Here is a 27340-nt window from a genome sequence, read left to right as displayed (position 1 = left end):
TTGTGAGAGATAATAGAGACACAAATAAAGATTAAACTAGAAGATAAATGAGTGATAATCCTTTGAACACTGACTAGAAAGTGAAATGCATGTTAGTTTTATGGAGCTGGGATGTCAACTGTGTCACCTCCAGTGGTGAGATATAGTTCACAAAGTGCATTTACTCAGCTAATTTAATTAAGTACATGTACTTTACTTCAAAGTAAAAGCCATTTTCTGTATTCATTACTTGATACTTCAAGGACATTTAGCTTGTAATATCTACTTTTTCAGTGCACTTTAACTTTAGAGTATTGTTATATTGTGTTATATATGTAACAAAACAGGATTTTATTTTTTTCAATCTAGAACACAAAGAAACAAGGTTTGTTTTTCTGACATCCATCAGTCTCACAATCTAATCTCAAGTCGATTATTTTTTGTCAGATATGCTGTTCAAACTATCAGTCTGAGTTGCTTCTTCTGTTCCTTTGCATTAAAAAAATATATATATAATATATGTAATGTTTACCCTTGTTGCTGGGTGGATTACAACATGGGATATAACTATTTGGTGTAGATTAAGAGTATGTACGAGCCATATAAACTGCATCCCTCTAAACTGGAAGTATGATAAGGCCGAACATATTTAATTTTTAGTTCACACGGTGCAGCCAGAGTGCTGTGATAACCTGGCTGCACCTCACAGCTGTGGTGATCACACATCTGGCTCACTAATATTTTGGTAACTACATCATGATAAGGAACATTTTTTTAATATATTTAGTTTAGTTTATTTCGATCAGCAATACTTTACAAAAATCAAAATTTCAACAAAAGAAGAAAGTGGCCGACCGAAAGGGTCAAGGCTGAAGCTATCAAGCTTATAAGTGCCCTAACCTATGCTTTCATGAAAATACTTATTTTAGAGAACCATATACATATACCTATATATATATATATATACATAAACATATAAACATATACACATGCATACAAATTCACACACCCATATAAACATATATACACACACATACCTACATATACATAAAACAATCAACAAAACAAAAACAAAAAAGCTTGTCCCCATTACCCGTTACTTATGATGCGTCATCAATGCTGATACGTCTGTACTTGTCCAGAGTCATGTCTTTAAAAAAAAAAAATTATATCACCAGATTCTTACTTTCCTTGATGTCATCAGTTAAACTATTCCACTGTTTCACCCCACAGACAGATGTGCACATGCTTTTTAGAGTTGAATGAACAATTGGCTGTTTGAAATTCCATCTCCCTCTTAGTTCATACTCTCCTTCTCTATCTCTAAAAATCTTTTGAATATTTCCAGGAAGTGAATTATGTTTAGCTTTGTACAGAATTTGTGCTGTTTTGAACTCTACTATATCCCTAAGTTTCAGTGTATGTGATTTTAAGAACAGTGAATTGGTGTGCTCAAGATATGAAGAACATGATGCAGAGGGAGCGTTGAGTCTCCTTACTTATTGCCTTTCATCTTTAATTCAGTCATCGTAGGTCCCCTTGGTAGGAGATTTAGTTCAATACATGTGGACACCGGAGAAAAGTGAGTCTCCCTTTCATTAAGATGCAAGCGGTCAATTTATTGATAACACCACTGTATTTTATGACTTATTTTTTTTAAAGACTGAACTATCTTAAAAACAAATCAATGGATTATAATGAAGTTCTGTAAAGACATTTGTGGTCCCCAGAGGATGAATCTTACCGATTGTGTCGATCACCTGACTTTTCGTCTCGCGCCACCCATTGATATATTGTATGTCTTTCACTAGACAATTGAAAACTTTGAGCAGGTCAACATTTTCAATTGTCTCGTGAAACACAATCTCTAAATATTAGAATATCATGAAGAAATATTCAAATTTTAGAGTTTTCTTAAGCTGTATAATACCTACATGGGTGGATTGGCCTACAATTTGGTACAAATATTTTATGGTTCTTGGACAAAGACTCCAAATAACTTTGGTGAACTTTTCCTCATTGACCCATCTTTAGTTATTAAACAGCAGTGAAGCACCCGGGGAGCAACTGGACGTTCAGTGTCTTGCTCAAGGACACTTTGGCATCAACTAATAGGGAAAGCGGGGATCAAACCGGGTACCTAGTGGTTACGGGACGACCACTCTCCCCCATGAGCTCCCTTCATACAACCGACCCCCACACATGGTTTAGACTTAATACAAGATGAGTAGAGTTGGAGTTTCACTTTGCTTATCATTGCTTTTGTCACTGAGACACATTTCTTTTCTGTAGGTGCGTCACATTGTTGGTTGTATCTCAATGTTTTCTTCAGTTGATCATCCACTTATCATTTCCATATGCCATGCCTGTTTTGTTTCTGTTACTGTTGGCATGACAGAGGCCCACATGAAAGAGCAAGCGGCCAGCTGGTCCCAGCCCAGTGACTGCATGGATTAGATGCATTACTCTCACTGCATATCTTCTTCATTACACTGGCTAAATATGGAGTTTGTCCTCACATGATTTCTGGCTGCAAATTAAAATTGGATGTACGATGTTGATGCCATGTTACTGGAACAAGAAGGTTCCCGCCCTTGTTGAAAACCAACACATTAAAGAGCTGTTACCAGTCATCGTCATAAACGGCAGATATGGATGTTATAAAATGGCAGCCGTAAGTTATTTGAATCAATAAGTACACAGCATCTGTTTCCGTGCTGTGCTCTGTCGACATACAAACACACGCTATGAACACTGATATACTATTCTTCCATTGACCCCCTTATACAAACTACAGATTACCATAAAACAAGTGTCTCTGATCTAAGCTTTCATTCCCCCCACCCTAGTGTCTGCTGATAAACACGTGTTGAATTGTCTTTGTAGAAGTAATCCTTAAAAGGCTGTGTTGGCAGCAGCTTTGAATTAATTTGGAAAGGAAATGTGCGGGCTGCATTATGAAAGTTGCTTTGTCCGTTTGTAACACGGGGTTCATTAATGACAGCTTAATTTCCATTCCCATTGTAACGTGTGGGAATACTTTACATAAACTGCATGCCATCGTTTGTTTTGGAGGCTGTTTTGATGAAAGGGAAAAAACATAATCTGTTGTCAGGATGTGCTGGACCCACTTAAATCTCGCTGACACGTCACTTTCTTTGCTCAGTGTGTTTTCCAGTTCCGGCTGCAGTTGCTCAATGTTTGTCTTTAGGTTATGCAATCTGAAGCCTTATCTGTAACAAGAAACATGTCTGACTTGTGACACAGCAGAATAAGTATCATTTTAAATTCACCTGGACTATTACTGATCATAATGTCATTCTGCAGCTCTTTAGCACTCAACCTGAAGGATGCAGTTCATGGATGTTTTAATCATTAGATACTTTATGGTCAGACTTATGGATCTCCTCCTGGCTGTACCTGCTGTCATTAGCGTCCTCGTTCTTATGTTCAATTTTAAAGAGCAGGACAATAGCTGAGGTCCTAAAGTTGTCATAACAGCAAGCCGAGCTTGAGCTTTTTATATTTTTATTCCAATTTTAAGTCAAGAGTGAAACAATTAAGAAGTCAGCAAGAGACTTGTTTTTCAAAATTATCATTGCCGTTACATATATTTTTGGATAGTCAATATCCAGTACAGATCTGTTGACACCCACAGGACGACATCAAAGTCTTTGCATTAAAGTGACCTCTCCTCTTTATGCATTTTTATTTGTGAAGTTCAGAACTTGGTTACCAACAGGTGAAATGTACACTAGATACAAAGAACAATAAACAAGCTAAACTCAGAAGTTGTCCCATATCAAACCATGTCTTCGGGGACATCTAGTGGTTTCTTTCTTCCATGTTTTCAAGTGAAATGATGGGACTTCTCCATAGAACAAAAAAGGGCTTTATTCCACAATATAAACTTGTAACATCTTCAGCTACCCCACAATCCTCCCCACAAGATCTGCATTACATGCTGTGGTGGTAACATGTCATCGGCCATCAGCACACATGCAATCCATCCATCTGTGTAGCTCTCTGTACATCACACCATCGCTAAAGCACCAACACATCTCAGCGGAGATCAAGCCATTTAAGTTGATTCGGACACAAATTATTGCTCAGATAAATAAACCTATTCTACAAAAAAAATGGGAATAATTATATTAAGATGCATGTACTAAACACTGGATATTAAAGAAACGTATAGTCATTTTTTGGGGGGAATAGAGGATGAAAACCGTGACTCCCTTCCCCTTAGCTCTGGTTCAACATGCAAGGAGGTTCCAGAGGAGATAACATTACCCCTTGATTTACCTCTTTAATGTTATAAAGACTCCTTTGCGCTGATGATATGGAATCTCATGCAGCACACTTCACATCCTGTGTATTTTTTTCATTTCATTGAGACAACCACAAACAATTCATAAGAAGAAAGAAATATATATCTATATATAGATCTATATATAGATATAGATCTATATATAGTAAAAATACAAAAAATAACTAAACATTATAGTTCTGGACAACAAGTCAAAGTAGAGATAGCACCGTTGTTACAAAAGGAGGTGGGGGGGCTTCGGATCAGTGACATATCCAAACTGGTGGCTCGAATAAACAGACTGATGACAAACAGACCTCTTTACTTTCTCTTCATTTCCTCATGTGTCCATCTTTCAGTGTACACCTGACACAAATGTAGTCCTCCTTCTCTGCCATCTCTGCTGTAACACCGACGCAGACTTGGTGGAACCACTGGTTACAGCTGCCGTCACACTGGACCCAATTCACCTGCAGGCAAACACACACAAGCTGCTTGAACCACGATGGCACATGATTTAACAGGACACCTGCATTCATTCATTCATTGTTTGGCCACTGAGATGCAGCATGTTATCAAGTGAACTTTTGGGAAACAGTTGAATAATATCCAGAAATTACAAAGTAACATCATTAATTTAGAGTTGTTTTTCTGTCCATCTGATTAATGCAATGCACATTTCTCTGAGGGAATCGTCAGGCTTTTCAGCTGCATTATGTTCACCAGATAGTTGAGCAGGAAGTGAACTAAAACAGTGAAGCTACGGAGCCAGAAAACCAAAACAATAAACGGCAATGCACTGAAACCTTCCATGGAGCTGAGGGGAACTGCAGTCAGGTGAGTTCAGTGTGAGCAACACCTTTCACACACACAAGTAGTCATGTGATCAATCATGTACATTAAAACTATTGATTATAACCGCTTTAATTAATAAAATAAGTGTGCTCTAGTTCTTTATTTAGATTAAGCACCACGTTTCTTTTTTATCTTAACATCCTTAACACGCTCACATGTACACTAAGAATATTGTTATCATTAGTTTTGTATATACTGGCCATTCAAATTATACATACTATCATGCTTTAGAGTGGAAGAAGTTTAGGACAACATCTACAGTCCTCTTAAATCAAGTAGAAGGCTTCAGTGGACATCCTCCAAAGTTAATACCCTTTTATACAACATTACCTCTTTTTGTGACCATCCTTCTCCTGCAGCTCAAAAAGCAAACACAAGAGGAGTTTTATACTAAGCATGGGTCAGTTCAGCCTGGTCTCCTAGAAATTACGTTACGAAACTGAATTGTCAATACATCCATTTGTTTTTGACACATCACAAATAAAAAGGTGAGGGTGGATGGATACTGCAACCAAAAGAACTTTTCCAACACACAACCAAGTTAAAACATCAAAAGGCATTTTTCCCAGAGAAATGTAAGTTTTCCTTCACCTGCATTCTTTTATGCGTGACCTACGTGTAACAAAGATGCTTCACATTCACGGAGTCCGATTGCAAAAGTCTTTCTCTGCAGCTAAACTCAATTGTGTTACATAATACTTGTTCTATACATGCTGCTTCCTGAAGTAGAAGGAAATAATCTATTGAGTGTTTTTCTCACCTCGTCTCCCTCTGGCAGCTGGCACCTCTCTGCCGGACACACAGCCATTTCCTCATCAGAGTCATCGGACTGCGAGAAATCAGAGCGTGGAGAGGACGAGGTCGAGGCCGGCCTCTTTTTATTCATCTTCTGTCTTTTATGGGAGTGCTTTTTGTCCTTCACTCTGCGCTCTGCATTTAACCCTTCCCGCTCCAGATGCCGCTTTGCTTTCTTTTCCGAGTCAATCATAGTTTCCCTCACACCATTGACGCCATCCTAAAAATAACAATTACAACTGATGTTGAGGCAGCTTTTAGGAGTGATTTAATCTATTCATTTGGTGGGAAGAGGTTGTACCTGGTTCAGTGGCAGATTTGTTCCCTGAGAGTTAAACTGCGTGCGTTTGTCACAGTCTGTGGATTCTTCCTGCGGTGGTGACATGCATCGGTTTGTGTGCTGGCTGCTGGCTCTGTCCAATAAAACGTGGAAGAGGCTCTGCACCTCTGGCAGACACACCTGCAGCAGGAGCCCCTCCACCATCAGCTCCTCGAGATCATGACTCAGGCCTGTCGCACAGATAAACACCCAGAACATAAACAATAATAATCGATAACAACCCATGGCCCTGCAGTTTAAAATAAGCGGGCACTGACCCTGCAGCGGGATGCATCTCTGCTCGGTGTAGAAGACAGTCTGAGAATGGCTTGTCCCACTCCACTCTGGAGTCAAACACGGAGCCTGTATGAAAAACATCAACACCAAACTTAACATTGGCACCCAGAAATATTTTTTCAGATGAAGAGTGAGATGAAGAGTTACCTGAGTGTTGTTGTGATCATCATGGCTGCCCGATGCCCAGCGAGTTAAAATGGGAGGAGTTCCAGGTCTCTCTTCCAGTTCCGGTAGGTTAAAATACTGCGAGATCTCCTGTGCTCGCTGCTGCCAGTTAACCGTCCTCTCGACCAGGTAGTGCAGCGCTTCGCCCTCCGGCAGGCGCACCCCGATGCGCCGCAGGGACGCGAGCAGAGAGACGGCTTTGTTCAAGGGAGGCTTCTCCGATCGCTGGCACTGCGGACAAAGCCACGGCTGCGTTTCGCAGGAGTCCGACGGGTCTCTGACACACACGCTGTGGAAAGCATTTCTGCAGAGTTCACACTGTGACATCGCACCCATGGGCGCCTTCTGACAGACGCACACCTTCAGGTCCATGCAGTCTGCTGTAGGAAGGAGCTTTGACTCATTTGCTGCCCTGAGATTAGCAAAAGCCTCCATCTCCCTCTCCCGCAGCTCCTCCAGAGTTGCCATCTGGTGAATAAAATACAGACTGAGTCAGTACATCTCCTGATGGGGAGGGTTCACAGTCGCTTATACATTTATCTTACAATGACTACTTACTGCAGAGGTAGAATCTCTGGTTTCTAAAAGAGCTTTTTCCACGTCACTGAGAGTATTTAGCCGTGGCGGTTTCTTTTTGTTACTTCTCGGCGATTCTTTTCCTTTCTTGGCCTTCCTCTTTGGAGAACCTACATTACCAACTTCACATCTTGGACACAGGACCTGTGAATAACAAAATAGTGTTGTTTTGTGTGTGCCAGGAGTCCAAGTTACAACAACAACAGAGAAGGGAATGGTGCTACTGAATCACAGAATGTGGTTTTAGAAGAGAGGACTGTGGAATAATGTCCAAGGTGTCTGGGAGAGGTTCCAGAGGGAGGGGGCAGCTGTGGAGAAGGCCCTGTAACCCAGGTACAAGTCCTTCTGGACTGACGGTGCAGGAGGTTAGTGAGGTAGGAGGGCTACATTATGGAGTGCTTTGTAGTTGATTACACGTTTAGGAATGCCTGCATTAGCAGTAGAGTTAAAATGAATATTTAATGACACCTTGAATTTCTTACTGAATTTGTCTCAACACAAAAAAAAATATATAGTGGGATGGAAAACAAGGACAAAAGCGAGAGAAGGAGGAAGGCAGTCTTTTAAACACCCATTATGTCTGAATGTTATAACTTCGATGCTGCCTAATTTATGAATTAGTTGTATTCTATTACATATACATATTCTGTTTCTCTTATGAAATAAAAGAAAGAAATTTATTTAGTCATGGCTCCTAAATAATGTATGTGAACAAGGGAGTTATCCTCAAGCTTCTGTGCTGCCGAATGGCTAAATTGCCATTTAAATGATAAATTTTACCTCCAGTAAAGTAAAGGTTGTGTCTCTCAGAAGGAAGGTTGTCGATGCCGATTCTCTCCATTCTTGCACTTCCATCATTAAAGACTCCAGCCGTTCTAAAGGCTCGAGGCGGACTTGAATGGCTTGACCTCGTAGTACCATGTCAGAGAGGCTGTCCATCATCGGTGCGCAATCACCGACCTGAAAAGGCAATTTTCAATGTTACAATCAGACTCAAACCAACCAACAGAGATAATAGTTATCCATTAAACCCCCACTGAAGTCATGCAATGTCGAGTGCGTCCTAACCTGGAGCTCCTCAGCTTCTTGAAGCCACTCTCTGGCTTTTCTGACGGTGTCTTTTAGAAGGCGACAGTTCGGGAGGCAAGCGGGGATGCCAGACGTCTTCTCAGCTGCAGCACTAAGAGTCTCTATGGAGTGTGGTGGTCTGATGGGCAGTAAAACACAAATGACATACTGTAGGTAAAAAAAATCCTGCATCACCTCCAAATGAATGACTCTCTATGACAACTGTCTTGGCATTTTCCTCCGACATCTTCACAGGAAGCATTCTGAAATATCTTTCCAACAACACGTTCAAAACATCCTGTAAGCACATTTTTAGTCAGACTTTTGAAAACAAGACTCTTTAGATGGAATCCAAATCCAAAAGAAGTGTCAAACATCTTGGGCAAACACACTAGAACACTTTATTAAATCATATTTTCAATACTGTGAAATCCAAAATTCAAAGCTGCAGTAAACTAAGCATGGTGAGGGAACATAACACTACGCCTGTCTTGAAATTAGTTGTTCTGATAATGGGGAGATGCACATTGCTGACAGCCATGCCATTAAAGCCTTTGAAAAGCATTTGTGACAGTTAATACTGAACAGCAATGAGTACCAATGGAATGAGGGCAGAACTAAACGTGTGCTCACTTTTTGTTGGTCTTGTTGAATATTCTAGCGGCAGCATTTTGCACTAGCTGTAATTAAAATGAAGCAAAATCAGGAGCACCGATGTAATGTTACATAATTCACGTACAATCAGTGCAAATACCTGGACAGAAAGGGACAGGTATTACCAGAGCAACCTATCATATCTTCTTGGTGATCTATTGGATGTTTTTACACCCGGTGGCTTAGTCGTAGTAACAGTCATGGATCCGTCGGTGCTGTCCTCACCTGGCTTTGAGGAGACTGCTCGCCTTGTTCTCCCAGTGCTCGGATACAGTGAGCAGCTCCTGCAGGCGGGCCATGGCTTTCTCCACAGATGGATGAGGCACCAGGCCGACTCCCTGGTCGATGAGCCTCCTCATGGTCTCCAGAGTCCGGGTGGTAGGCTGAGTGCTGGCCTGCTGCGCCCCCTCCAGCCAGCGTGCCTGCTCCAGCCTCACTCTCAGGCGGGGCAGCTCAGGCAGCTCTACGTCGAAGTCAAAGCTGACGTCCAACAGGCCCTGGATCTCAGCGACGCTGGGAACTTCGTCTGCCAGGACCTTCTCACTGTGCTGTTGGAAGTCTTCGATGCGATTCAAGAGTTCCTAAAGACATTGGTTCAAACATACAGGAAGTCAAATTACAATCAATAGCTAGAGAGATCCGTTCCTAATGTGCTTTCAATGTAAGCAACAACCTCCACAGTACTAGTACTGCGTAGAATGTATTCAGAAGTTAATCTTAAAAGGTAAAATGAGGCTTCAGTAGTTATTCCTTGCTAACATTCACTGTGAGCAGCCATGTTGTGGTCGTACGCATTAAAAGTCGCAATTTTTGTCCGTGCAGATTAAAATGTGTAAGGTGCGTTGTCACACCATACAATATTAATCCAAAAGCACAGTGTCTGCTCAGATTCAATAAGTATTTACATTATTAATGGATTAATTTCTCCTACCTTCAACATGGGAGCTTGAGGGAGACTGCAGGAGAGGTTATACAGCTGCCTCACAAATGAACTCAGCTCCTCCACACTCAGCTGGCTGCGTGATTTTCCACTTCCAAAACGATACCTAGGAAAGAGCGTGCAATCAGTTAAGGGAATGAACCCCATTAAGGCACTAATTCTGCTTCCTGACATTAGAAAACAAGAAGTGAAATGTGGAGACAGCTAATCTATGAATCTGATGTTGCAGAGTGTATTAGCGCTACCTGGTCTGCCTCTTGCCATTCAAGAGCTGCTGTGCCACCGAGGAGCACTTTTCTGCATCTTGTGTGACCAGACGTAGCCGACGCAGCATGTCGTTGTCCGGGAACATTTTGGACTCCGATTGAGCAAGAAGGGAGCGAAAGATTTGCAAGCCTGAGGACAGAACACCTGGTTAATCACCATTTTACACAGGGCAACGTTCACAGATCGAGAACATTAAACACATAAACAACAACTCTTTAAAAAAATGAATTTTAGACACAGGGATCGCATTTTGTAACATTAGCGTAGAAAACCATAGCAGCAATGTTTCAAAAGCTAAAATAGGGCATATGGAGCATTTATTAACATGCAAAATCACTGGTATGATGCTTTATTGCTTTGTTTTCTGAATGGCTCTTGCTGCTTACCTTTCTTCTTTTCTAGTTTAGCCTCAAGAATCTCTTTCACAAGAGAGGCCCATTCATCATACAGTTCAGCTCGCTGCTTCACTGCATTCATCATGGGGAACAGCTCGTCCAGTGTGTATCTGAGACTGCAGGAGAAAATGGAACACCTAATTTATGAGGTAATAATGAGACAGCAAAATGTACTTCAAGAGGCCCAGGGTAGTCCGTGATGAAATACATTTTTACTGACGTTAAGTATTAATTAGCTCCAGAGGGACTTACTTCAGTGTGTAGTTGGTGATGGGGCAGGAGCAGAGGTCGTTGATGTGGTGCAGACAGACCAGAACTCCTGGGCTGCAGGAGCAGGTGACAGCGGACAGGTAGCAGGTGGTCCTGCACCTGGTACACTGCCGCTCGTCGTCCTGGAGGTGATCGTATTTTGCCTTCTTGGTCAGCACCATCCCCTGAAGGTGTAAGACAACAACAAAGACGTTCAGAGTAAATTGACACCATGAGCTTGTTTGTTTGAGTGAACACACAGCTCAACACTGTAGTTAACATGTAATTGTTGTGAGGAAAGCCTTGCATTAGCATCAACAAAACACACACAGCAAAAGTGACTGATATCATATGTATTATATGAAACAACCTTAAGTTCTGCAGAAAGTTAGCTCTGTACTCGCACCATATTTCACAGAGAGCATACACTCGTGAAGTCAGTTTAACAGTGTATTTGCGATTAAGAAAAGAGGCTATCGTACCATTTTCTTGCTCTTCTCTCTTTGTTTCTGCTCTTCCCGGAGCATGCTGACCATGTCCTTGTGGACAGCTGACGCCAGGACAACGTTGAGCGTGCCTGCCTTTGAGGCCATGTTGCACACCATCTCATCATGGGAGAACACGTTGTACCGGCTCAGCATACGATAGTGGTCAACACACTGCCGGCCAAGAGGCATCTGGTGGTATAGAGAAACATGAAATGGGTTGTAAGGACAGTTTATACATGTCGTGTACAAACCACCAAGAAAATACATCACATGAGTTGTTGGCCATTAAGCCTGCAGCTGAGGTTACAGAGCTGAAACAACGTCACACACCCTTAAAATTAACCTTCAGACAGTTCTTGTTTCTCTCCATGTTATATTACATATATAACACATTTTGAAAAAAGGAGGTCTCCAGCTTTTTAAAGAGCTGCTATTTAACACAATTATGCCTGAGGAAGTATTTTGATTACTTTTACAAACAGCAAGGTATGAAGTGATACCTACCCAGTCTACAGTGCAGAAGTTGACCGCCTCAGCGAAGTTGAAGCCCTGATTGAAGCCACTGTGGTACGCTCTGGGAAACGTGATGACAAACTCACCAGCACACTGGTTTGTTCTGTAAATCTGAAGGAGACAAAAGATAATTTACGTTCCTGTTAAAAAGACAAGTTGCTTGTTTGTGAAAATGTTAACGGTGCATTAGTGCGGATAAAACATAGAAGGTCAGCGCATGTCAAGAAGCTACATAAATACGTACTGGGACTCCGTGGGCCATCAGGGTGTTGGGGTTCATGATGGTGACCAGCTGGTGCAATAGGTCAGGCTGAGACTCAAACAGCTCTGGGGCCAGTTTCCTCATCACCTCCTCCAGCTGTTCTGCAGCAAAACCAGGAGCTCCATACCAGGTTTTGGGCTCCCCCCTGGGAGTGAAAAAGATAAACAGAAGATTAAGCTGGAAATTAAACAAAAACATAGTCTAGACCAGATATTAACCATCATCAGCCACAATTAATATTATATTTGCTCTCATCAAGGAAATCCCCAAAGTCTTAAGTACCAGTGCAGGTAGTTGATGGAGTAGCTCCAGTGATCCTCAATGTGCCAGCAGAAGGAGGAGAAGCACATGCCAACATAAAGCCACGGCAGCGTCATCCCACAGATGTCAGCTGTCACATGAGTCAGTACAGAAGGGTTCATCATCGCCAGGTTGTTGAGGTTCCAGCCACACTTCAGGTATTTCTGAAAGACAGACAACATACAGAGTTTAATAATACAGGAATAAACTGTTCACGACACGTCATTGTAAATTAGATTTATACTATCCTACATAGTCAAATACAACTACAGGCTTAGTCTTTAAGTTTGATTTAAGACTTTTTAAGACCTTTCAACACCACGTAGAATGCAATGTAATGTCTCTTGATCATCCTGTCAGGATGATATAGGATTTAATTATTTATTATCATATCACATTTCTAAATACTTCACAGTATATAACAACAATTTCCTCATGATATAATCAAGTGTGACCTGGACCCAGATAACTATACAATGGATGGATGGATTCACCAAATGTCAAAAAATCAATTATTTTTAAGTGGATTTGAGTTTTAGCTTAAGATCTGGGGGGCTTGCTTTTCTGGTTTACCTCATCAGCCGGGGAAACTTTGAATTTTCCATTCGGAATGGGGAATCCGCTCCCAAACTCCTTTGAGGCAATATCTGCTCCATATTCTACAGTAACATCCTCCTCGATGGCTCCCACCAAACGCCAGAACTCTTTCTCCACCAGCTCTGTGGGTACCATCTGTAATAAATGCATGAAGCAACATAAAAAAACCGGTAATATATATAAATACTTACTGACAGATTGACTGAAACTGTTGGTACTTACATGAACTGGCATGTTGAAGTAATCAGATTTGAAAGCGTCAGCCATTTGTCCAAATGCACGCAGGGAATAGTCTCTGTATGCTTGTTCAAAGCCGAATGCCTCGTGAGGCTTGTTGCATTCCTGTGGGCAAAAAAAAAAAAAGACAGTGAACAAACACGTTAAATGTGCTTGAGGGACATTCTTATATTCTATTCTTATGTTATACATGTTTGGATAAACTCTCTTTTAGGAGTAGACAGGACAGTTCATTAATCAAGAGTCATTTTGAGTCATTCGATCAGACATTATCCTCACCTGAGCGAGGCACTTGGGGCACCTCCAGTCTCCTTTGGGGATGTCTGATAGAGGAGGGATGAGGCAGAAGGTGTGGTAGCTGTCGTCACAGCCGTCACACAGCAACAGGCGTTCTTCATCTCCCCCGCTGCCACACACCAGACACACAACCAGATCCACCTGAAAACAAAAAGGAGTTTGAAATGAATCGGTTTCAGAGCCACGACAACTGGGGGGGGGGGGGAAATAGCTGCATTATTAGCACAACTAATCGGGTTTCTATCCACAAACTGTAGCTCAACAAATACAATTCTTCCAGCAAAAATATAAGAGTAAGTGATTTAAGCTGTGTTTTGACTCCTGATGATGCATTACACATTGATATCACAAAAGAGGATATAGGAGACATCTCTACTTACTGGACTCGGAAGAACAGGAGGGATGATTTTCTTGTACCGTGACTTGGATTTGTCAGCTTCAATTATTGGTTCTTTAGTTTCAACTGGTTCCTGTTTCACTGGAACCTCTTTTTCTGAGAGACAACAGGAAACATTGCGGACACCATCACTAAATGTAAAACTTGTTTCAAGGAACAAGTGTTTATTAATGTACGATAGAGGTGCGGAAATTTCTTTAATCTAAGACGCATCACGATGCAACATAATTAAGGGTTTAGTTTCATTCCAGCTCAGTGTGAATATCGACTGCGTTTTGCAGTCATTTACTGACGCACTTTTTTCTCTCCTCTCCTTTGATCTCTGTGTTTCAACAAGGGCGGCGCTTACACACACATACGCTCACATGATTTCTCTCCCACACGCTCACAACTAGCTGGTTGCTCTCCCTACCAATATTTGCTAATCTGTTGTCAATAATGTTGGGCTATAAATAAACATGTATGCAGGCTGAAATTCCAGTGGTGTGTTGTAACCATGTCGGGGGATGCAGTGACTCAAACCAAGTAAGAGTAGAAGAGCTCGGAACAAGGCAAAGCCTGCTTGACAATAGGCTAACTCATGGAGTGTTAATTGCCATCGGCATTCATTACATTTCGCTGACGCTTTTATCCAAAGAGACTTACAGTCATACACCGGAGACACAGTTACGGGGTGTCTTGCTCGAGGACACATCGACGAGGGCTAGCGGAGGCAGGGATTAAACCACTGATCCTCTGATTTAAAGACGTACCTGCTCCTGACCCACAGTCACCCACAGGTCAGAGCTTTGTCTTAGAGCTGTGTGAACATTTTTGTAGATGTTTATGTACTGTCGTGTCTCACAGATAGTGGTATTGAAAAGATGCAGCTGTATATATATATTATTAGTTGTGGACGGATTTATTAAAGCCTTTTTCTAAATGAATGGGAGTTCAAATTGCAGCAATGTGTAATTTCTTTTTAAATTAAGGAAGCGATACATCGAGAATGGTTTTGCATTTAAATTGAATTGCGAGGCCAGTAAAGATTCACACCTCTAATGAACCAATATATTAAAAGTAATTGAAGTGAAGTGTTTATATACTGCTTGTGAATACATCTTATTATTAATGTATTCATAAGGTAAATAGGGATAGTTTAACTGATGTTCATTATTATTGTAAATATCATTAGGGTAACAATGTGTTCACTCTGGTATGTGGAGCCTGACCTGGTTCTTGCTTGACGACAAACGAACCCATCCTCCGCCTCAGGTTGGGCTTGTTGTCACCGGGCTCACCTGGTTCTGTCTTCACACAGACGGACTACAGAAAGAGTGAGAAATTAAGGGCAGGCAACTTAAGACTACTAAAATCACGATGTGGAAATATGTGGAGAATAGTGACAAGTAAAGTCTGTGCTGATGGTTTCAGGACAGTTTTACGTCAGGTGTTTGTGGCTCTCTCAAACAACACCCACCTCACACTTCATGCGCTTTGCTCTGCGAGCAGTGGGGCTCGTGTCGGGCGTCTGGGCAGTCGTCCTCTGAGCCTGGTCCTGCAGCTTGGTGTCCTTGCTATCCAGGCTTTCTGTGCTCTCCATTGGCTGGATTGGCTTCTCAACACTCTGAAGGAAATAGCATGCCAATTAAAACCACAGCTCAATGGCTATTAAAAAAAAACATGCCGGTGTCCAACTGGAATTACCTGTAGGTTATGAATGGATTATTAGATAGTTAAATATGACTACCAAAACACCGAAATTAAATATGTCATTGTCTAAAATGTCTAAAACAGGAAGTGTGAGTGTACCACAGCTTGTAGTTTAAAATGAGATCTCTTTACATAATTATTACTTCCATTTACAAACTGTAATAAAGGAGATTTTAGTAAGAATCCACAGCTACCAAACTGGGATATACAACTTAAAAGGTAGTAGTATTTTAACTTTGTTTCAACTTAAAACACCCCAAGGAAGGACATGTTTAGTTCCAGTTTGTCACCCTAAACAGGGAAACTAAGGAGGAACATGCCAAATCAGAAAACCGAAACAGATTTGATGTGAGGCAAGAGTGAACAGGTAAATAATACCAGACATTCAAGAAGAAGCAGCCTGTTGGGTTTAATTAAAGTTGCACTTGTTTGTAGAATAGAAGAGAGACAGTAACAATATTTGAACTGATAAATAATTGGCAGCAAATTAACTGTTGCCTTTGACAAACAAAATTTAAAAAAAAAATTGTATTTGATGCATGTTAAGTGGAGAGTAACTCTTAGAGCTGGAAAGTCATTGATTTGAGGATATCCTTTTTGCTGTAAAACCAGGTAATCACCATTTTAAGACGGGTTGATACATATTACTCTGCCTGGAATAAATGACAACAAGAAGCTGTACATAGAGTCTACTGGCCAGATGTAGATAAACACGCATTTCTCTTAATTGAGAGTGGCTTTTAACCATGACACACACATACCTTTTCAAGTTCAGGGTCAGCCTTCAAATGCATCTGTTTGGAAGCTGGCTCTGGTGCCTGAGGCAAGTAAGGGTAATTGGGTAATTGAAAAGAAGAAAAAAAATAAGCGAAATGACCTCTTAACCCTCCTGTTACCTTAGGGTCAATTTGACCCCATTCAATGTTTAATGTCGGTGTTCTTTCGGGTCAATTTGACCCCAGGCTGTTTTTCACTGTGTCAAACATATAAGAAATATCAACTTTTAAAAATATATTTAAAGGGCTATTTAGGTAGTCAACAAACAAACATAAAGTACCTCACACTTAAACTTGGAAAACAATATTAATTCTAATAATTTTCTGGAGGTTTTAATTGCTGGGGTCAAATTTGTCAGTAAATATAAAGGTAACAGGAAGGTTACACATTGAATGGGGTCAAATTGACCCTAAGGCAACAGGAGGGTTAAAGAGGTCACCTAGGACCAATCCAATGACTTTCATAAACTGTGGCAACGTGTTATGGAATATTTGGGTGCAAAAGCTTTTAAATTACAAAACTAGACACCAGATAAATTAATTGTGAATACACGCCGAGCATATTAGTCAGACAACAGAGTTAACTTAGCTCAAGAAAAAGAGTCATCTATATTTAATATAAAATATAGTTAGAACATGCATATCCTAATATGCATCGGTTTATATTTATTTATTAGGGTTTTGTTTACCGATGAGCCACACAGTTGTATGACAGCTTCTCTTAGTGAGCATCAGCAGGAACAAGAAATGTCGTCATAATGATGCATCCAACTCACCAGCAGGTTTGCTCCACTCTGAAACAGATTGTAGGGATAGAGAATTTTCTCATAATGCCCTCGCAGGTGTGAGCCAACAGCTTTGCCGGGGGCAAAACCCATTTGTATAGCAATCTTTGTCCATTGCCTTTCCTGACAGACAATGTCAAATCCACCCTCCTCTGCTACCAGCTGAAACGACAGAGAGTTACGTGAATGGGGCAAGTTGTTTAATTGCAATGTACATTTAAAAACAAGTGACAATGATGTCAATTATTAACCTTATTTAGCTTATATAAATCCAAAAACTTCCGCTCCACATGAGGAATCTTCAGGGCACATCCCTGCAAATCCCAGAATTTGGCAATCTGGTCCAAGAAATTGAGTTTGACTCTGGTCTCTGCCTGGATACGATATAAGAAATGATAGTCAGTTACAAATTAATTAAGCTCAAGGAAATCTTTAAAGACACAGTCAAGGCTTTCAAACCAAGGCAATCAAATACAAAGAAGCTGAATTTATATTCAAGAACAGGGTAGTGTGTCCTATTGTTTAAAATAAATATTTGTAAAGTTTGGGTTAAATAACAATTATGAATTGTAATTTACAGTCTAAATAGCAATGCTTCCATTATTACAATATCATTACAAGGCATTCATAACGTGCTCTTTGTTATCATCAGTGTAGCCTGTATAGGCCGATTAATTACATAAACAATGTAAAAAAAACGTGCCATTAAAACGTACACTTTTATAGTGCTGACACACAAACAGATGTGGTTAGATATTCACTGATATATATTCAGATTAACAAAACTCACCTCAAGTTCATTGAGCCTCTGGATCCGAGGAACAAAGTGAAGTTTGTCAACATCGCAAGCAAATGGAGGTTGCCAACCCTAAAAAGCAGAAATACATACAATGGCACATAAAGGTCATAATTAAACATAGCCTGGATATGTATGCGGTGCTGAATATTATAATTGTATTAAGATGCTATATTGACCAATCTATTTGGTTTTTTTTGCAGATTGTATCTTAAGATAATTGTTTTTTTGTCAAATTCAAGTCATTTCTATATCCTTTATTCATGGTCACTTAAATTAGGCAGATACAAGAGGCGGTTTAATAATCTGCTACAAAGCTACAGATTTCTAAACTAATGTAAAGTTTGGCAGAAAAGCAAGGCCTTGCTCTCACAAAAAGAACACGGTGATCTTTTTCAGCTTGTAACTCACAACACAGATCTATATTTGCATCAATAAAACCTTGCATTCACAACAAAAACATAGTATTGTGGAAGAAGAGAAGTGCTTCTTTAAAACCAAGAGCCAACATCCCCCACTGGCACACAAAATGGCCAGATGGAAGACTCATTCACCAGCCCAGCTTACCACAAAGCCAACATGGAGGACAACACCCTACAACTCAGGCTCATACATGAACACTGGTTATCTGACAATACATTGGTAGTATACCAACTTGCAACACCATTGCACAGTTGTATAACATGACGCATTGAATAACAACTTCAAAAGTCAAAACTTGTTATTTAACAATGGTAGTGGACTTTATATTTAAATAACCCAGTGTACCTCATCATGTGGCAAATTATATGACAACCAACACATTAAAGGGATCATTTATTTAGCCTGACCCGTGACATAAACACACACGCTGCTACAGATTGTCATTAGAAACCGACAGTGGGTCGAGAAGTGATGGATGGAAACGACCCAACTGCATCATGATGATCTTCAACAAATAATCAATAATTAACCTCAACTGCATGGATGTGAGGACATTGAAAAGGGCCAACGGGTAATAACAAGTGATAATATCCACGTTTATCTTATTAGCATCACATCTTCTGCGCAGAAGGAGGAGGAATGGATTCCGCATCGCCACATAACGTCAAAGCCGTGAGCTACATTGTGACAGGTTGGCTGTTGAGCTTCTGGCTAGCGTTAGCCGAGCTAGCCAAGTGGCTCAGTGAGCAGAGCACCGACGCTTTGTTGACACACGGCAACCCGCGAGCAAAACGCACTTTTAATACACCGACACGTCATTATTAAAGCCAGCGAGCTTCAAACCGAGCCCCAAAAACGGAGCCGCAGTGGCGTTAATAACCAGAAACGAGAGCTGGTTAGCTGCGAGCAGCACAAAGAATGAGCGCAGCCGTTAACGTTGTATCCGCCATGTTGAAAAGTCCCTTTAAATCCCATCGGCTTGGTCCATCTACTCTACGGCTTCACGGTTTAACGTTTTTTTGATTCGTTATTAAATGCACTCACCGGAGGCGGGCGAACTTTGCAGATGCCCGTTTTTTCGGCGATGGGTCGGATCTTGTTGATGAAGGAAAACGGGTCTCTGAATTCTTCCCAGCTTGGTTCGAAGACCGGGCACTCCGGAGGAGGCTTGAACTCGTCCGGCCGAGGCTGGCTCATCCTTTTGGACCGACCCGCTGGTAGCTCGTACTGGACGGGTCACACGAAGAAGTATCTCCGTGTTACGGTTCGCCCGGAGTGTTTTTTTTTGTAGTCCCGTTTGCTCACGGTCAGACTCGGTGGCAATCGTCGTCGACAGCACTAGAGGAGGCAGCTTACACACACACACACACACACACACACACACACACAATCACACACACAAACACACACACAGCGAGGAGAATGTTCCAAGGCAGTGAGCACGTCCGCTGAAAAAACTAGACACCACAGAGTTCTAAGTAATGTGAAAGTGATGTTAAAACTACGTCTGATAGTTCTTGTCACTGTTGTAGTGCAATAAATATTTGTTTACACCCTCTTTTATATAAATATATCATTTTGTTACATTTTAATTTCTAATCGTATCATAGCCTAAAACTTTAGTAACCACACATTCTAGTCATGGATTCAGCATCATTTAGCACATGATAGATTGAGCTTCCTTTGTGTCCAGTCTAAACAATCAGATAGAGACATAAAGCACACAGTTAACCTGGATAGCAATGGAATAATCAGAACCACAATGGAAGTTTACAATTCAAAGAAATATATAAACACATCAACTTAATATCAATATCTGATCGAAAAAGTAGAAAATACAACATTGTATGTAAAACTGAAATGGGAAAAACAACTTGATGTGAATATTACGGAGGATGACTGGTTGTATATTTGGAGGAAACAACGGTTTACAAAATCCTACTTGAACAAATTTATAGATTCTTCATTACCCCCCAAATACAAGCAAATATCGGTCTATTCAACAATGTTGGAGGAAATGTGAGGCAGTAAATGGATACCAAGCACTGTATTTGGAATATATCCTGAAACTTTACAGTTTTGGGAACATGTATATATGGTATACTCAAAATTCTGGGATATATGCTATCCTATATATACAGGACTGTCTCAGAAAATTAGAATATTGTGATGAAGTTCTTTATTTTCTGTAATGCAATTCAAAAAACAAAAATGTCATGCATTCTGGATTCATTACAAATCAACTGAAATATTGCAAGCCTTTTATTCTTTTATTATTGCTGATTATGGCTTACAGCTTAAGAAAACTCAAATATCCTATTTCTAAATATTAGAATATCATGAAAAAGTATACTAGTAGGGTATTAAACAAATCACTTGAATTGTCTAATTAACTCGAAACACCTGCAAGGGTTTCCTGAGCCTTGACAAACACTCAGCTGTTATAAATCTTTTTTTTTACTTGGTCTGAGGAAATATTAAAATTTATGAGATAGGATTTTAGAGTTTTCTTAAGCTGTAAGCCATAATCAGCAATATTAAAAGAATAAAAGGCTTGCAATATTTCAGTTGATTTGTAATGAATCCAGAATGCATGACATTTTTGTTTTTTTAATTGCATTACAGAAAATAAAGAACTTTATCACAATATTCAAATTTTCTGAGACAGTCCTGTATATGTTACTCAACTTCGGTAATATGTAACTGTTAACTCACAGGATAAGAACACAAGAGAGATGTTGTGAGAAGTGGGAGAAATGGACGATATTTATGCGTCAACAATAAGACAACAAACCCCAAATGTGTCTGATTTTGAGGGGAAAGCAATCCAGATCCTTTTTTCTGTTTTTGTATTTCCATGTAAGTATTCTATCTATGATGAAAAGGCAATACAAATAAAGTTTGAAAAAGAAAGTTTTTGCTTGGTTATTATTAAGGATATATTAAACAGTCTGAATTGGGATATTCCAATGCAGCAGTTGTACTGAAGTAAAAGTAGCAATTACACAGTGTAAAAAAGTCCTGGATTAAAAATATGACTCAAGTAAAAGTACAAAAGTGTTGGAATCAATATTTTTATTTACCAAAAGTAAAATGACCAATTTTTCAGAACGGTTCATTTCATTATCATCATAATAATAATTATATATATGTATGTTATGTTATGTAATATGATTAGAACCATGGATGCATTTATGTTGAAGCATCACTTTAATGTTGCAGCTGGTAATGGTGGAGCTAATTATCACAAATGTATACTGCCCGGTGTCTGAATTCATAATAATAACGTAAAAGTGGTATAACATAAAAATACTAAAAAAATAATTTAGGGTAAGTACTTGAGTAAATGTATATAATTACTTTCCACTACTGCTCAAAGCCTGACAGATTATACAAACTGAAATGTGTCCATCTGCAGCCTAAAATCTTCATCGAGTGAAGATCATATCCTTTATATTTTCCACATGCTGCAGAACAAAACATTGCACATAATTATGAAAGCGTTACAAACTATTTATGTCCCTGTAGTATTAAGGAGTAGCACATTATAATCTGTGAAACAAGTCTCTTCTTTGTAGATGATCTACTGTTTACACTTTACACGCGGATGAATACGTTCAGGTGACACCTTCACGGCTGCCGGGACTCGTTGTTTAAATAGGCAGCGTGCAGTTTGATTGGATGCTTCTCTCGGTTCTATAACATCTGCTGCTGCACAACCACGAGGCTCTCTTCCGGCTGATGTCGTGCACAAAGAACGTCGTCAAACAGGTATATTTTGACATCGTTCAGGGTCGTACAACTATGTATGGGAGAATTGGAACCGGAAGCTCGTCATATTAGTAATATGTATCAAATAGCCTACTTAAATAAAAGTAGCAATATTACAATAAAAATACATAACTGTAAGTCAAATTCCTCCTTTCCAAAATATGACTTAAGTTACACATTTGTTAGCAACAGAATGTACAAAGTTAAAGTATAGCCTCTGCCAGTATTATTGTTGTATTATACATTCAGTAATATGTAAGTGGTACGTTAAGGTTGTAACTTAGCTAATTTGGACTACTTCACATACTGTTGGGATCATCTAGTAAATGTTATATATGTATAGGAAAGTAAAAAGTATATTTTCCTCTGAAATGGAGTAGAAGTAGAAAGTAGCATAAAATGGATTTGCTCAAGTACATCAAATGTATACTAAAGTAGTTTGTTACCTTTGCATCCTCCATCAATGCTGTCTTTAAATCAAGTTGTCCCCTGTTATCCTCACCATTGTGTAGATGAGTTTCCTGCGGTCCTTCACACTAAGCTAAGCTAAAATGTATCTCTTAGATGAAGTATTCATTTTATATTTTTTCCACTGAATATACTCACCTTTCAGACTTGTGTTCGCCGAATGGGGACGTGGTGGTGGCCGAGTGTCGTCTTAGACAACTGTAACATCCTGCATCCCAAACAAGTTTCACGACCATTTCAAAGCACAATTCAAATACAACTTTAGCGGTCTGTCTTCCGAATCTAAAGCTGATGTTAAACATAAATGGCAGGGAGAAAGCTAATTTTATTAACTCCAGTTTAGGAGATACACAGAATAGATATGAAATAGTTATTGCTTCAGTAAAGGATAAAATATCAGTCACATGATTCAATGTTTTTGGCCTTCGTCGTCATTTTCAGAATCGGGGTTCATTTGACCCAACTCCTCGTAATCCTTTTTAAGAAAGGACATGTCCTCTCTGGCCTCAGAACTCTCCCTCCTCCATACCTTCACCCACATACCAGTGGACAAAGGCACGCTTAGCGTACATCAGATCAAACTTGTGGTCAAGTCGAGCCCAGGCCTCTGCAATAGCAGTGGTGTTGCTCAGCATGCACACAGCCCTCTGGACCTTGGCCAGGTCTCCACCAGGAACTACAGTGGGCGGCTGGTACTTGATGCCAACTAGCCGTTTCCAGTCTGGACAGTGAGAGTGGATCCGCTCATCTACCTCTCTGCAAGTGATGCGTGTAATGAGCAAAATGTTGCTTAATGTGATGCAGTAAAGTCACACGTTAGCTAATGTATGAGCTTCAAGGTATTACGGACCATTTTACTCATGTGCATGGAGCACATGACTGTCGATCTCTTTCCCGGCGGTGTAATGGCCTCGAGGGTCGTCGGCTGCATCCTTCTTTCCAGGGATCAGCTGCTCGGTGTGGAAAATCTCTTTGTACCTTCCAACTCTTTCTTCATCTGAAAAGAAAGTTTCCATTCAGAAAGTTTAATAAGATCAACGGCAAAGTGGTTTATCGATACAGACCGGATGAGTTCTTGTTTCTCAGCTTCACTCGTCAAGTTTATCTTGACCTTTTCAACCATATTGATTTATTGATGGCTCCATAATTGATGTCGCAACTCACGACTAACTTTGCTTTTGTACCCTGAATCCAGACAGACACCGCACGTAAAAGGCAAACGAGAACGAAAATAAAGGAATGAGGATAAAAATGAAAACAAACACAGGACCACTCACCAGCCACGGTGGATTCCAGGTATAAACCACTGTGCAATAACTAGAAATTAGCTGGTGAACAAAGTGGATTGTTTTAGAGCGAAAGAGATGGATATTCCTCGAAGGAGTTGGTAGTGTATTTGTTGTTAGGGTACACCAAATCAATAGTGACCGATAAGTGTTCAATATAGATCAAAGAATTGCATTGACTGCTTCACTGCAATTGCATCTGACAAGTATAAATAACCTTTTGTGAATACAAACTGAGGTCCACCGTCTCAAATAAATGACAAAAAAAGAACATACATAACAAAGAAAATAGGAAAGAATAAACTGGGCTGTAAATATGTCTTATAACACTGTCAGCTGTAATAATACATATCAAATAAATATTTTAATCCATCAAATGTCAGGGTCATATTTCCTCACCACACGCTTTAGAGCGTGTCACTTTTTGTGACACTTAATCCAGGGAATTTCTCTTTACCTGATGTGTCGGGATGTTGGTGTGGTGATATTCAAACGTTATTTTCATTACCATTTTTATTTACGTTTATTCTCAAGTACATTTAGATAACTAGCTTTGTCAATTGTATTTTTAATTTAATCTAACCATTAGTGCCTCTGTTGCCCACTAGGTGGCGCTCTGAGGCCCACCAGTGGATGAGAAGAGCTGATGTAAAGCATCTTAGTTTAGCTGATGGTATGCTCTTACATATACATTACAGCTGAGGTTGATGGGAATGCCATTAGATTTGCAGGTCATTGATATATTATATGTCAATGAATAATATATCCATCCACTTCATCCACTCAGGTTATGCAGGTATCCATTTTGACATATTATTCATTGATATATTAAATTAATTTACATTTTGACCTGACGATGGCGCTAGAGGAAAAGTTACAGGGCAACCAAGTCTTTAGGATTTAATATTGAGGTACATTTAATGCAAATCAATTCAAATAAATAAAACATGGAGAAATGGAACTTAAATATGTGTCCACAATTTTGTAATGATTCAGGTTAAGAAAGTTAGTAAATTAGATTGGTGAAATTCCGATAATACTAATAAATCCCCAATTCATTTTGGGTTTATTTGTATTGTGCCACACGTAATTTAGTTGGTTATGGAATGCACATAGTTATGGAATTTTCTTACTTACATATTCATCAGCTCAGTGTACAGACAGGCATAACGGTCTGAAGTATCGAATTGTATTTGTGCTCTGTTTTTACATTTGTTAAGAGTAAAAAAAACCTAAAAAAACAAGAATGGGAACACATAAGTTGAGTCATATCTGAAAGACATGAGTATAAATTCAAGTTTGAAATATGAACTTCGATATGTACAAAAAGAGGCTCTTCTGAGGGTCTGAGGATGAAGATGAAGAAGCTTTGGCTGAGTGACTAACTCATCAAACGATCAACACCCACAGTTTTAGATATATCAATATGAGCCACATCTGTTTGTATGTTAACACAAACAACTGCCATTTTAAATCCAAGTTATCCGTGCTGAGGTTTTGGATACAACTCGTATCCAGCATAGATAAAGAAGGTAAACACCGGTGCAGACTTGCAGAAGTGAGATAGATGCTTCAAAACCAAACTACACATTTCTAATACATTGTAATTATCTCACCATGTTCACTGAGTTTATTTGTTTGTCTGCAAGGCTCCAAACAGACCGGGACCTTCCTCTGCACTGATCCTGGACCAGTGCCATGTCTCCACCGACAAGCCGCTCCAGATGCTGCAGACGGTGTGTTTCTCCAGCTGGAGGAGAAAGGGAGGCGGGAGGACTTTGACGGTCCTCTGGCATGAAGCTACTCCTCAAAATGTTGTTTTAGTCACGGTTTGTTTTGGGAGGTCTTTTAACTGGCACAAGAAAGAACGGTTAGAGAGATAATTCACGTTAGTTAAATGCGAAAACAGATAAAGTGTGTTGTGAGGTGGGAAATGATGCATATGATGATTTCAGAATGTAAACAGAAACCTGAAATAATCTGGTGGACAGATGATTAACATTAGGAATAGTTGAGCAATTTTGATTTAGTAAAGTTCACTAACTTACATGGATTCATTAGTCAGATTTCTCCAGTTTCAGTGATTTCTAAATATTGTGAGACATGAAGTTCTGGAAATGTAATTGTGAAAATGTAGTTAATTGGTTTTATTTGAAAATATGTATCATGAATGTGCTGCATTGTTATTACTGATGTTTTAATATTGCAGCAGTTTAAGTGGAAACTAACGACTAATCTAATGTTCATAAACAGTGCAGCATTCTATAAAATGATACGTTTAATCTTGAAGGTTAAGTAACTTTAGCTGTCAAATAAATGTAGTAAAGTAGAAATATGAAGTATTATAAAATGTTAATACCCCAAATTAGTAAATGAAATTAATTATTTTCCACCTTTAAAATCATGCAGGGTTTTCCAGTTAGAAGTTAGCTAAATAGCTTATATACAGATATCTGTATATTATCATCCTGTTGTGCTATAATCTTAAAAAATTTACATATAAGTACAGAAGATGGTGAAATATGTTTATTGTTTTATTATTTGGTGAATGTAAACTTACTTCCTATTTGATCTTAATTTTCCATTTGATCAACAGACATACTAAACTTGTTTGTTTAATCATTATTCACATAATGACTACAGACAAAACTTCACCTTGATAAAAACCGAGGCAACTCTTCTCGATGGTGAAATATTTTGGCAGCATCATTAGTTCGGTAAACATATCGACGAGCCCGGTGGAATCGAGGCGTGAGATGTCGCGTTCACCGGAAAAGGATGGAGGCGAGGTCAGTGACCTTGACCACTACATTCTAATCAGTTCACCTTCAGAGGCAAAGTGGATGTTTTTGCCCTTAAAAAAAAGGTGTTACTGAGATATCACAGTGATGAGAATCAAACGTGCGACCCAAACCCATAATGCCTCTGGTCGTTGCCGTCGCCGACGAGGAAGTACAGTGTTGGCTTGCTGTGCTGGATGAACCGTCAGAGGATCACAAATATCAGTCGGGTTTATTCTGAAGGGAACATTAATGTTTCATTGCATTTCATTTCAATAGTTGAGCCACAAATATCAACCTCATGGTGGCAAACAGCCAACATAAGTAGGCCAGTTAGTAATCAGGTGGCAGGTTTTTTTTACGGTTTGTTAAAAAGGAGATATTAAATTGCACGGGGATAAAATGGAAATGTCTACCTTGTTTTAGTTTGTGGAATCTGCTGCTTCGAGTGGCTCGGTGCTCCGTCTCCTGGTGACGACGTGTGAAGCGCTTCGTCTCTGCTCCGCTCATCAGGTGTTTACAGACCGGGAGGGTGAAACGCGCCAGTTCTCAGGAGGTTGAATCACTTCCCAGGCAACACTGATGCAAGGAATTTGTGTCCTTT

General features: G+C 39.8%; 1 protein-coding gene across 6 annotated transcripts; it reads right to left on the bottom strand.

Moving 5' to 3' along the window:
• Positions 1-3855: 3855 nt before the first annotated feature.
• Positions 3856-26827, bottom strand: kdm5bb (lysine (K)-specific demethylase 5Bb). Of its 6 annotated transcripts, none has more exons than XM_056424164.1 (32): positions 26612-26827; positions 25573-25808; positions 23521-23667; positions 22809-22878; positions 19476-19782; positions 18003-18080; positions 17464-17586; positions 17204-17374; positions 16413-16469; positions 15419-15565; positions 15171-15264; positions 13943-14055; positions 13545-13703; positions 13251-13370; positions 13005-13163; positions 12414-12595; positions 12114-12276; positions 11861-11980; positions 11351-11545; positions 10872-11053; positions 10611-10735; positions 10203-10353; positions 9949-10063; positions 9243-9598; positions 8364-8502; positions 8076-8255; positions 7278-7439; positions 6702-7187; positions 6536-6620; positions 6240-6448; positions 5904-6158; positions 3856-4758 (listed from the first exon to the last, which is right to left on the bottom strand). In XM_056424164.1, the coding sequence occupies exons 5-32, from the start codon at positions 19626-19628 to the stop codon at positions 4621-4623; spliced, it is 4617 nt and encodes a 1538-aa protein (XP_056280139.1). In that variant the 5' UTR covers positions 19629-19782; positions 22809-22878; positions 23521-23667; positions 25573-25808; positions 26612-26827; the 3' UTR covers positions 3856-4620. The 6 variants fall into 6 exon arrangements, with proteins under 6 accessions (XP_056280139.1, XP_056280140.1, XP_056280141.1 ...); XM_056424167.1 differs by lacking the exon at positions 26612-26827 and adding an exon at positions 5474-5502 and having other exon boundaries at positions 4671-4758; positions 25573-26300; XM_056424168.1 differs by lacking the exon at positions 26612-26827 and adding an exon at positions 5474-5496 and having other exon boundaries at positions 4671-4758; positions 25573-26300.
• Between the last annotated feature and the right edge of the window lie 513 nt (positions 26828-27340).

The sequence above is a fragment of the Pseudoliparis swirei genome, chromosome 9, assembly GCF_029220125.1.
Source record: "Pseudoliparis swirei isolate HS2019 ecotype Mariana Trench chromosome 9, NWPU_hadal_v1, whole genome shotgun sequence".
NCBI classification, from domain to species: domain Eukaryota; kingdom Metazoa; phylum Chordata; class Actinopteri; order Perciformes; family Liparidae; genus Pseudoliparis; species Pseudoliparis swirei.
This window is presented reverse-complemented; position numbering and strand designations above follow the sequence as displayed.